Source organism: Bombina bombina, chromosome 11 (assembly GCF_027579735.1).
Source record: "Bombina bombina isolate aBomBom1 chromosome 11, aBomBom1.pri, whole genome shotgun sequence".
NCBI lineage: Eukaryota > Metazoa > Chordata > Amphibia > Anura > Bombinatoridae > Bombina > Bombina bombina.
Genome location: NC_069509.1, coordinates 127,456,155 through 127,468,983, shown reverse-complemented (window position 1 = coordinate 127,468,983; position 12,829 = coordinate 127,456,155). Strand labels below are relative to the sequence as shown.

At 41.2% G+C, this 12,829-nt stretch overlaps 1 protein-coding gene across 1 annotated transcript in view; it reads right to left on the bottom strand.

Annotated features, from left to right (window-relative positions):
* IFT140 (intraflagellar transport 140) overlaps positions 1 to 12,829 on the bottom strand; it is a 519,705-nt gene that overhangs the window by 411,548 nt on the left and 95,328 nt on the right. The window contains exon 9 of the mRNA XM_053694547.1: positions 6,259 to 6,462. Coding sequence (XP_053550522.1) covers positions 6,259 to 6,462 — 204 coding nt within the window. The remainder of the gene's footprint in view (positions 1 to 6,258; positions 6,463 to 12,829) is intronic.

Here is a 12,829-nt window from a genome sequence, read left to right as displayed (position 1 = left end):
GATGACACTTCCACTAGGTTTGCATACAAAATCCTGCGAGGCCACGCCGGTGCTATGAGAATCACCGAAGTCCTCTCCTGCTTTATACGAGCAATGACTCATGGAAGGAGAGCGAACGGAGGGAACAGGTATGCTAGACTGAAATTCCACGGCACCGCCAGCACATCTATCAGGACTGCCTGTGGATCCCTTAACCTTGAACCGTACCTCGGGAGCTAGGCATTCTGCCGAGAAGCCATGAGATCTAGCTCCGGCTGCCCCATCTGAGGGTCAAACTGGAAAACACCTCCGGATAAAGTTCCCACTCCCCCGGATAAAAGGTCTGTGTGCTCAGAAAATCCGCTTCCCAATTGTCCACTCCTGGAATGTGGATCGCAGATAGACAGCAGTTGTGGGTCTCCGCCCACTGAATAATTCGGTCCACCTCTGTCATGGCCTAGGAACTCCCAGTTCATTCCTGGTGGTCGATGTACGCCACCGATGTTATATTGAGCGACTGGAACCTGATAAACCAGGCTAAAGTTAACTGGGGCCAGGCCAGTAGAGTATTGAAGATCGCCCTCAGCCCTAAGACTTTATGGGGAGAACCGACTCCTCCCAAGTCCAAAGACCTGAGACAACCACCATGGAAGAGTTTCCCTTGTCACCTGATCCAGATCTATTTGCGGAGACAGATCCGCATAGTCCCCGTTCCATTTTCTTAGCATGCATAACTGCAGAGCTCTGAGATGGAACCGAGCGAACGGTATGATGTCCATGATAGCTACCATCAGACCAATTACCTCCATACATAGAGCCACTGACGGCCGAGGAGAGGAACTGAAGGGAAAGGCAAGAGTCAAAAATCTTGGATTTTCTGAACTCTGTGAGAAATATTTTCATAGATAGGGAATCTATTATGGTCCCCAAGAATACTACCCTTGTAAATGGAACCAGAGAACTTTTTCCCAGATTCACCTTCCATCCGTGGGGGCGAAGAAAAGGCAACAAAGTCTCTGTATGAGAGTTTGCTTGTTGAAAACGTCGGCACCTGAACCAGAATATCGTCCAGATATGGAGCTCCTGCAATTCCCCGTTGAATTCTATATTGTACCCCTGAGATACGATGTCCACCTCCCAGGGATTCGGACATCTGGTACCCAGGCTTGAACGAATTGATAAAGTCTGCCCCCTTGCATATTTGGAATCAGATGCTGGTTTCTTAGACTGCTTCCCCTTGTTCCAAGACTGATCAGGCTTCAAGGAAGACTTGGATTGATCCTACTTGGAGGAGGAAGGGGAGGGTTTACCTCTAAAGTTACAAAAGGAACGAAATTACTCCGACATCCTTTCTGCTTACTCTTCTTATCCTGAGAAAGAAAAGATCCTCTTTTCTCCTGAAATATCAGAAATAATCTCAGCCAAGCTAGGCCCAAACAAGGTCTTACCCTTGTAGGAAATCGCCAAGAGCTTGGATTTAGATGACACATTCGCAGACCAGGACTTCAACCATAAGGCTCTGCAGATAAGAACCAGACATTTTTGTTCCCAACTTAATGACTTCTAAGGAAACATCCATGATAAAGGAATTGGCTAACTCAAGAGCCCTAATCCTGTCCTGGATCTCCCCAAGAGGCGCATCTGTCTGAAAGAATCAGACAAGGAATCAAACCAGTAGGCTGATGCACTGGAGACAGTGGCAATACACACAGCAGGTTGCCATTGGAGGCCTTGGTGGACATACCTCTTCTTTAGTAATGTCTCCAACCTTAAAAGAACAACTATCCTCTATGGGAATAGTGTACCTCTTAGCCAAAGTGGATCACCTTAGGATCTCCTAGCACGGTCTGGAACAAAAAAAACTTCCACAGAGGAATGCTAGCATTTGTAAAATTAACAAGATTCTCTTATCGTAGTTATTCCAAATAGCCAAATCCTTCTTTAACATACACAAAGGTGTAAAGGCTTAAATCTGAAGGTACTACTTCAGCCTCAGAATAAGGAATTATACTGTCTGAATCTGAGATTTCACGCTCAGAGGCTACTGACGTATCCTCCTCATTTGACCTATGAGGAAAATAACCAACGTAGCTGCAGGCGGTACAGAAACCTTACTACCTGAGATTCAAAAATTCCTCTTGCGATTTCCCTAATATAGGAAAAGCAAAAAATGCCACAGATACCGCAAAAGATGTCTGGGCAACAATCTGCAAGCAAAACAACTACTCCAGGAGATTGAGAGGAACTGCAGGGCACTGCATGTGACGCCCTAAAACAAGGGCTTGGGACATATGAGGAAAAAAACTGTGGCACTGACCAAACAGTATTATCCTGAGAGACATGAGGCTATCAAAACATATTTTCAATGATTTTAAAAATAAAATCAAACTCAATAATGAACACTGTCACTGAAAGAGTAAAAAAAACAGACAAGAGATAGGGTAAGTCAAAAAGGCATATAAAAGAACAGACTGCTGTTCCCATTAACCCTGTAATATAAAAACGATAAACCCTAATTCTCTAACCCTAGAGAATCATAATGGGACCTTATGCCTTTAAGAGGAGGAAATTCCATTATAACAAATATGGAGATTGAAAACACCTACACCGAGATTACGAGTTTTGCGGTAACAGGGGTGCGTTGCTAACGAGCATTTTTTATTCAACGCTCCCTTAAGACAACGCTGGTATTACAGGTTTTTACAGACCCGGCGTTAGCCTCAAAAAAGTGAGCGGAGAGCAAAATTTTGCTCCACATCTCACTGTAATACCAGCGCTGCTTACAGTAGCGGTGAGCTGGCTAAACGTGCTCATGCACGATTTCCCCATAGGAAACAATGGGGCTGAGCCGCCTGAAAAAAAAAACCCTAACACCTGCAAAAAAGCAGTGTTCAGCTCCTAACGCAGCCCCATTGATTCCTATGGGGAAAGGAATTTTATGTCTACACCTAACACCCTAACATGAACCCCAAGTCTAAACACCCCTGATCTTACACTTATTAACCCCTAATCTGCCGCCACCTACATTATATTATTAACCCCTAATCTGCCGCTCTGGACACCGCCGCCACCTACATTAAACCTATGAACCCCTAATCTGCTGCCCCCAACATCGCCGAACCCTACATTATATTTATTAACCCCTAATATGCCCCCCAACGTCGCCGCAACCTACCTACTCTTATTAACCCCTAATCTGACGCTGCCAACGTCGCCGCCACTATAATAAAGTTATTAACCCCTAAACCTAAGTCTAACACCCCCCTAATTTAAATATAATTTAAATAAATCTAAATAAAATAACTACAATTAAATAAATTATTCCTATTTAAAACTAAATACTTACCTATAAAATAAACCCTAAGATAGCTACAATATAACTAATAGTTAAATTGTAGCTAGATTTTTTTTTTATTTTACAGGCAACTTTGTATTTATTTTAACTAGGTACAATAGATATTAAATAGTTATTAACTATTTAATAGCTACCTAGTTAAAATAACTACAAATTTACCTGTAAAATAAATCCTAACCTAAATTACAATTACACCTAACACTACACTATAATTAAATTAATTACATAAACTAACTACAATTAACTACAATTAAATTAAATAAACTAAAGTACGAAAAAAAAACCCACTAAATTACAGAAAATAAAAAAATAATTACAAGATTTTTAAACTAATTACACCTTCTCTAATCCCCCTAATAAAATAAAAAAGCCCCCCAAAATAATAAAATTCCCTACCCTATACTAAATTACAAATAGCCCTTAAAAGGGCCTTTTGCGGGGCATTGCCCCAAAGTAATCAGCTCTATTACCTGTAAAAAAAAAGACAATACTCCCCCAACATTAAAACCACCACCCACACACCCAACCCTACTCTAAAACCCACCCAATCCCCCCTTAAAAAAAACTACCACTACCCCCTTGAAGATCACCCTACCTTAAGACGTCTTCACCCAGCCGGGCACAAGTGGTCCTCCAGAGGGGCAGAAGCCTTCATCCAATCCGGGAAGAAAAGGTCCTCCAAGCGGCAGAAGTCTTCATCCAGACGGCATCTTCTATCTTCATCCATCGGGAGCGGAGCGGGTCCATCTTCAATCCAGCCGACGCGGAGCATCCTCTTCAAACCAAGTCCAAGCGAAGAATGAAGGTTCCTTTAAATGATGTCATCCAAGATGGCGTCCCCTGAATTTTGATTGGCTAATAGGATTCTATCAGCCAAACGGAATTAAGGTAGGAAAAATCCTATTGGCTGATCCAATCAGCCAACAGGATTGAGCTCGCATTCTATTGGCTGATTGGAACAGCCAATAGAATGCGACCTCAATCCTATTGGCTGATTGCATCAGCCAATAGGATTTTTCCTACCTTAATTCCGATTGGCTGATAGAATCCTATCAGCCAATCGGAATTCAAGGGACGCCATCTTGGATGACGCCATTTAAAGGAACCTTCATTCTTCGCTTGGACTTCGTTTGAAGAGGATGCTCCGCGTCGGCTGGATTGAAGATGGACCCGTTCCGCTCCGGATGGATGAAGATAGAAGATGCCTTCTGGATGAAGACTTCTGCCGCTTGGAGGACCTCTTCTGCCCGGATTGGATGAAGACTTCTGCCCCTCTGGAGGTCCACTTGTGCCCGGCTGGGTGAAGACATCTCAAGGTAGGGTGATCTTCAAGGGGGTAGTGTTAGGTTTTTTAAGGGGGGATTGGGTGGGTTTTAGAGTAGGGTTGGGTGTGTGGGTGGTGGGTTTTAATGTTCGGGGGTATTGTATTTTTTTTTACAGGTAATAGAGCTAATTACTTTGGGGCAATGCCCCGCAAAAGGCCCTTTTAAGGGCTATTTGTAATTTAGTATAGGGTAGGGAATTTTATTATTTTGGGGGGCTTTTTTATTTTATTAGGGGGATTAGAATAGATGTAATTAGTTTAAAAATCTTGTAATTATTTTTTTATTTTCTGTAATTTAGTGGGGGGTGTTTGTACTTTATTTTATTTTATTTAATTGTAGTTAATTGTAGTTAGTTTATGTAATTAATTTAATGATAGTGTAGTGTTAGGTGTAATTGTAATTTAGGTTAGGATTTATTTTACAGGTAAATTTGTAGCTATTAAATAGTTAATAACTATTTAATAACTATTGTACCTAGTTAAAATAAATACAAACTTGCCTGTAAAATAAAAATAAACATGGGCATCAAGCTCCATTCGGAGCTTGATAATTCGGCCCCAATATGTGAGATTCACATTTTTGCATTTTTTACACAGTTTTACAGTTATACAAACTATATTAAAAAAAAACACAGCTATAATATATAGCAATGAAGCAGCTGCAAAAATATACAGCTCCTGCTTTGTATCAGGCACCCTAACCTGTAGCACAATATACAGTTGTCAAAAAGTTAAGGGAATAGAAAAGTCCAAATTAAACTTTCAAGAATCAGATAGAGCATGGAATTTTAAGAAACTTTTAAATTCACTTCTATTTTCAAATGTGCTTTATTCTCTTGGTATTCGTTGTTGAAAATGAATACGCAGATATCCTACACTAGTGAGAGCTAGCTGGTGATTGGTGCCTGCACACATTTGTCTCTTGTGATTGGCTAACTAAATGTGTTCGGCTAGCTGCCAGAAGTGTGATGTTGTTCCTTCATCAAAGGATAACAAGAGAATGAAGCATATTTGATAATAAAAGTAAATTTGAAAGTTGTTTAAAATTGTATGCTCTATCCAAATCATGAATTACATTTTTGGGGGTTTTGAGTCCCTTTAACAACCTCATTGATATGTAAATGAAAACTGCTGCTGTCACAGGCTGTGAGAATACTTAAGCTGCAAGTTGGTGGCGCCCAGTACAAAGAGGCGGAGCTTCAGAATCTGGCACATTTAAGCTATTAAAACAGGAAAATGTATTTGAAAAGAGCTGCAGGAACAGGATGAACTGCAATAACATAGTGAGCAGTTACTAATCTTTTGTAGTTATGATCAGCAGTTTAATGTCCCTTTAAGATTTGTTAAATCATTGACTATACCCTTTGGAGAGAGGGGGGTAAGTAGTAACAGGGTTATAAAATAGAGGGAGAGTTAAGGTCCCAGACTGGGACAAAGTATTTTATTTATACAGGTAAGTTGCACTTTTAAAAAAATGGACTTCAGTGCCCCTTTAATCATTTCAGACCATGAAATATTATGTTATTATTTTCTCCATACAAGTAAATTCTGTGCCGTTGTAAAAAAAAAAAATTTTTTAAATTTTATGCGGTTTGCTCACCTTTGTGACAAAGACTCCCTTGATATGTAAGTCTGCCCGCAAGCTGTGTGCGCTGTCCGTTCCGAAGTACGTCACATTAAGCTGAGCTGGTGCAACTTGTGCAGCTGCTACTTGTTGGTTGAAATGAGAGCACATGACTTGCTCGCTGAGGACTACAACAGAGCTGAGATTGTTGACTGCCAGAAGGTTCACGGAAGAGCCCCACTAAACACAAACACAGATTAAAAATGTTACGGAAAGGTTTTAAATTCATGTGCTTCTAAACATAGACATGCAGTCATAATTTACGGTCTGTGCACTGAAGATGTCAGATCATCAAGGAAAAAACACATTAAAAGCTGAGAATAATGTTTCTTATTATCTCTTACATTGCAAGTTTTTTTTTATCCTTAAAAAAGTACCTTTTTAACACAATAGGTTTTCACACTCACACACTCCAGTAACAAAATGTCTTTAATTGGGATATCAGCATGACTGAAGAGAATATGGTCATTTAGCGGTTACCAAACACTCAAGGAGAATTGCTTCTTATAATCTATAGCCGCTGAGCAGCATGAGTGAGACCCCCTCCCCAGCAGCCATTTGGAATGGAGAAAATTAATATTATATATTCTGTCTTAAATACAACTGAAGGTTTATGCAGTCATATTTTTATAAACTAGTAAATACAGGAGGAGGAAACATATTGCAAAGCTGTAACGTTATAAATAAATGGTGCTATTGTAGATATGATCTAGGAAGAAGTGACTAAGAAGCTCAAACCTGCACACACTATCTATGAGTTGTGGGGCCACATTCAGCTTTCATGGGGTCCTCATTGCTACCACATACTAGCACTAATCAGTAGCCAAATCAGACATCTTATTGGGACATTGCACAAGATGATGATTACTATTTTTAGTTCCATCCTTATTCATATGAAGAAGGGGAACTACACAGAATGTTTTCTGCAATTTTTGATATTAGTACAGCAGTTTATTTATTTTTTCTCTTTTACCATATTTCAGGTCATTTTAGCATACTGTCACTTTGTCAGTAATAGATTAATATGCTATCATGTTAAAAATATTGACATTAAACGCTTGAAACACGTCTTGTTTTGCAGAGTGGACACGTGAGTCAAGTAATAAGCATTTTCTCTTTGTCTTAAAAAAAACTGTAAAAACATGTTTAACTGATTATATAAAAAACAAATAATTTTGAGTAATATAAACCACACAATGAAAAATAATTAATAGTGTAATATAATGTATTTATTACGTTAACCTTCCTGGTGAGATTATCCTCATTACGTCTTGTCTATATCGTAATAAAAAGTAAATTTATGCTTACCTGATAAATTAATTTCTTCTACGATATGACGAGTCCACGGATTTCATCCTTACTTGTGGGATTTATCCTCCTGCTAACAGGAAGTGGCAAAGAGCACCACAGCAGAGCTGTATATATAGCTCCTCCCTTCCCTCCAACCCCAGTCATTCGACTGAAGGTTAGGAAGAGAAAGGAAAAGCTAAAGGTGCAGAGGTGACTGAAGTTTGTAAAAAATAAATAAATATAATCTAAACCTGTCTTAAAAATGACAGGGTGGGCCGTGGACTCGTCATATCGTAGAAGAAATTAATTTATCAGGTAAGCATAAATTTACTTTTCTTCTACAAGATATGACGAGTCCACGGATTTCATCCTTACTTGTGGGGTACAATACCAAAGCTACAGGACACGGATGAAAGGGAGGGACAAGACAGGAACCTAAACAGAAGGCACCACTGCTTGAAGAACCTTTCTCCCAAAACCAGCCTCAGAAGAAGCAAAAGTATCAAACTTGGAAAATTTGGAAAAAGTGTGAAGAGACGACCAAGTCGCAGCCTTGCAAATCTGTTCAACAGAAGCATCGTTTTTAAATGCCCATGAGGAGGCCACAGCACTAGTAGAATGAGCCGTAATTCTTTCAGGAGGCTGCTGTCCAGCAGTCTCATATGCCAGACGGATGATACTCTTCAGCCAAAAAGAAAGAGAGGTAGCCGTAGCTTTCTGACCCCTACGCTTTCCAGAAAAATCAATGAATAATGAAGATGATTGACGGAAATCCTTAGTCGCCTGCAAGTAAAACTTCAGGGCACGGACCACGTACAGGTTATGCAACATACGCTCCTTCTTAGAAGAAGGTTAGGACACAATGAAGGAACAACGATTTCCTTATTAATATTCTTATTAGAAACAACTTTAGGAAGAAAACCAGGTTTGGTACGTAAAACCACCTTATCAGAATGGAAGATAAGATAAGGCGAATCACATTGTAATGCTGAAAGCTCAGAAACTCTACGAGCAGAAGAAATAGCAACCAAAAACAAAACTTTCCAAGATAACAACTTAATATCTATGGAATGCATGGGTTCAAACGGAACCCCTTGAAGAACATTAAGAACTAAATTCAAACTCCAGGGTGGAGCAATTGGTTTAAACACAGGCTTAATTCTGGTTAGAGCCTGACAAAAAGACTGAACGTCTGGAACATCTGCCAAACGTTTGTGTAGCAAAATTGACAAAGCAGAAATTTCTCCCTTTAGGGAACTCGCTGATAATCCTTTCTCCAATCCTTCTTGGAGAAAAGACAGAATCCTGGGAATCCTAATTTTACTCCATGAGTAGCCCTTGGATTCACACCAAAAAAGATATTTACGCCATATCTTATGATAGATCTTTCTAGTGACAGACTTACATGCCTGAATCAAAGTATCAATGACCCTATCAGAGAATCCCCGCTTAGATAAAATTAAGCGTTCAATCTCCAAGCAGTCAGCTGCAGAGAAATTAGATTTGGATGTTGGAAAGGACCTTGAATGAGCAGGTCCTGTCTCACTGGGAGTTTCCATGGAGGCAGAGAGGACATGTCCACTAGATCTGCAAACCAAGTCCTGCGTGGCCACGCAGGCGCGATTAGAATTACTGAAGCTCTCTCCTGTTTGATCCGAGCAATCACCCGGGGAAGGAGAGGAAATGGTGGAAACACATAAGCTAGGTTGAACGACCAAGGCACTGCCAAGGCATTTATCAGTTCGGCCTGAAGATCCCTCAACCTGGATCCGTATCTTGGAAGCTTGGCATTCTGACGAGACGCCATCAGATCCAATTCTGGTCTGCCCCATCGGAGAATCAGTGAGGCAAATACCTCCGGATGGAGTTCCCACTCCCCCGGATGAAAAGCCTGTCGGCTTAAAAAGTCTGCCTCCCAGTTGTCCACTCCTGGGATGTAGATTGCTGACAGATAACAAGAGTGAGCCTCCGCCCATCGTATTATCTTGGATACTTCTGTCATCGCTAAGGAACTCCTCGTTCCTCCCTGATGATTGATGTAAGCCACAGTCGTGATGTTGTCCGACTGGAATCTGATGAATTTGGCGGAAGCCAACTGAGGCCACGCCTGAAATGCATTGAATATTGCTCTCCATTCCAGAATATTGATTGGAAGTAGAGACTCCAACTGAGTCCATACACCCTGAGCCTTCAGGGAATTCTAGACTGCACTCCAGCCTAGTAGACTGGCGTCCGTTGTCACTATCACCCACGAGGGTCTGCGGAAACACGTCCCTTGGGACAGATGATCCGGCGACAACCACCAAAGAAGAGAGTTTCTGGTCTCTTGATCCAAATTTATCGGAGGAGATAAATTTGCATAGTCCCCATTCCACTGTCCGAGCATGCACAGTTGCAGTGGTCTGAGATGAAACTGAGCAAACGGAATGATGTCCATTGCCGCCACCATCAATCCAATTACCTCCATACACTGAGCCACTGACGGTCGAGGATTGGACTGAAGGGCTCGTCATGTATTTAGAATTTTTGATTTTCTGACCTCCGTCAGAAAAATCTTCTTTGCTATAGAATCTATCAGAGTTACCTAAAAGGGAACCTTTGTCTGTGGATTTAGTGAACTCTTTTCTAGATTCACCTTCCACCCGTGAGTTCTCAGAAAGGACAACACTGTGTCTGTATGAGACTTTGTCAGATGATAAGTTGATGCCTGAATCAAAATATCGTCCAGATAAAGTGCCACTGCTATGCCCCGTGGCCTGAGAACCGCCAGAAGGGACCCTAGAACCTTCGTGAAGATCCTGGGTGCTGTGGCCAACCCGAAGGGAAGAGAAAGGCAAACCTTAGGTACTGATGATGATCTTTGTGAATAGGAATATGAAGGTATGCATACTTCAAATCCACGGTAGTCATATATTGACCCTCCTGGATCATTGGTAAAATTGTTCGGATAGTCTCCATCTTGAACGATGGGACTCTGAGAAACTTGTTTAGACTTTTGAGATCTAAAATGGGTCTGCAAGTTCCCTCTTTTTTGGGAACCACGAATAGATTTGAGTAAAACCCCTGCCCCTGTTCCAGTCTTGGAACGGGACGAATTACTCCCATAGTAGAGAGGTCTTTTACACAACGTAAGAACGCCTCTCTTTTTATCTGGTCTACAGACAATCGTGAAAGAAGAAATCTCCCTCTTAGGAGAAATCCTTTGAATTCCAGTTGACACCCGTGGGTTACAATTTCCAGTGCCCAGGGGTCCTGAACATCTCTTGCCCAAGCCTGGGCAAAGAGAGAAAGTCTGCCCCCTACTAGATCCGGTCCCGGATCGGGGGCCGCCCCTTCATGCTGTCTTGGTAGCAGCAGCAGGCTTCTTGGGTTGTTTACCCTTGTTCCAGGCCTGGTTAGGTCTCCAGACGGACTTGGCCTGAGCAAAATTCCCTTCCTGCTTTGTGGAGGAAGAGGAAGAAGAAGGTACTCCTTTAAAGTTCCGAAAGGAACGAAAATTATTTTGTTTACTCCTATTCTTAACAGACTTATCCTGAGGTAGAGCGTGACCTTTACCTCCAGTAATGTCAGAGATGATTTCCTTCAACTCAGGTCCGAATAGGGTCTTACCCTTGAAAGGAATAGCCAAGACTTTTGATTTAGATGACACATCAGCAGACCAAGATTTTAACCATAACGCTCTACACGCTAAAATGGCAAATCCTGCATCTTTCGCTGCCAACTTAGCAATTTGAAAGGCGGTATCTGTAATAAAAGAATTAGCTAGCTTGAGAGCTTTAATTCTATCTAAAATGTCCTCTAAAGGGGTCTCAACCTTCAGAGACTCCTCTAGAGCATCAAACCAGAAAGCCGCTGCCTTAGTAACTGGAACAATGCAGCCTGTTGGTTGTAAAAGGAAACCCTGATGAATAAATAATTTCTTTAGAAGACCCAGTAACTTCTTATCCATAGGGTCTTTGAAATCACAACTGTCCTCGATAGGAATAGTTGTACGCTTAGCCAGGGTAGATATAGCTCCCCCCACCTTAGGGACAGTTTGCCAAGAGTCCCGAATGGTGTCTGAAATGGGATAGATTTTCTTGAAATTAGGAGGAGGAGAGAATGGTATACCCGGTCTGTCCCACTCCTTCCTTATAATCTCCGAAATTCTCTTAGGAACCGGAAAAACATCAGTGTAAGCGGGTACTTCTAGATATTTGTCCATTTAACACAATTTCTCTGGTGGTACCATAATAGAGTCACAGTCATCCAGAGTCGCTAAGACTTCCCGAAGTAACAGGCAGAGGTGTTCTAGCTTAAATTTAAAGGACATGACGTCCGAATCTGTCTGAGGTAACATACTTCCTGGGTCCGAAAGTTCTCCCTCAGACAAAAGTTCCCTGACTCCCAACTCAGATCCCTGTGAGGGCACATCGGAAATAGCCAACAAAGCATCAGAGGACTCAGTATTCACATTAATTCCTGTCCTACTGCATTTACCCTGTAACACTGGCAACTTAGATAATACCTCTGTAAGGGTAGTTGACATAACTGCAGCCATATCCTGCAGAGTAAAAGAATTAGACGCATTTGATGAACTTGGCGTTGCTTGTGTGGGCGTTAAAGGTTGTGACACTTGGGGAGAATTAGATGGCATATCCTGATTCTCTTCAGACTGAGAATCATCCTTAGGCACACTTTCTTTACATAAAATATGCTTTTCACATTGTAAGGCCCTTTCAGTACAAGAGGTACACAAAGTAAGAGGGGGTTCCACAATGGCTTCTAAACACATAGAACAAGGAGATTCCTCAAGTTCAGACATGTTAAACAGACTAGCAATAGCCACAATTGTCGTAAAACACCTTATTTATTGATTCAAAACACTCTTTGAAAAAAGTGTACTGCGCATTTAAGAAATAAAAGCGCAACAATTTTTCCAAACTGCACTAAAAACGTTTCAAATCACTAAAACGATTATATATAACAGTTCAATTTCTCCAAAAATGATTGCACCCTATAAGTAAAGGTGAAATTACCCTCTAAAGAGACATTTTAATTCAATAAATATATTTTATAAATGAAAACGGCCCATGCACCTCGCCACAGCTCTGCTGGGGTGCCTACCTGCCCTCAGGGTACTGAAAAACATAATTTATGCTTACCTGATAAATTTATTTCTCTTGTAGTGTATCCAGTCCACGGATCATCCATTACTTATGGAATATATTCTCCTTCCCAACAGGAAGCTGCAAGAGTTCACCCACAGCAAAGCTGC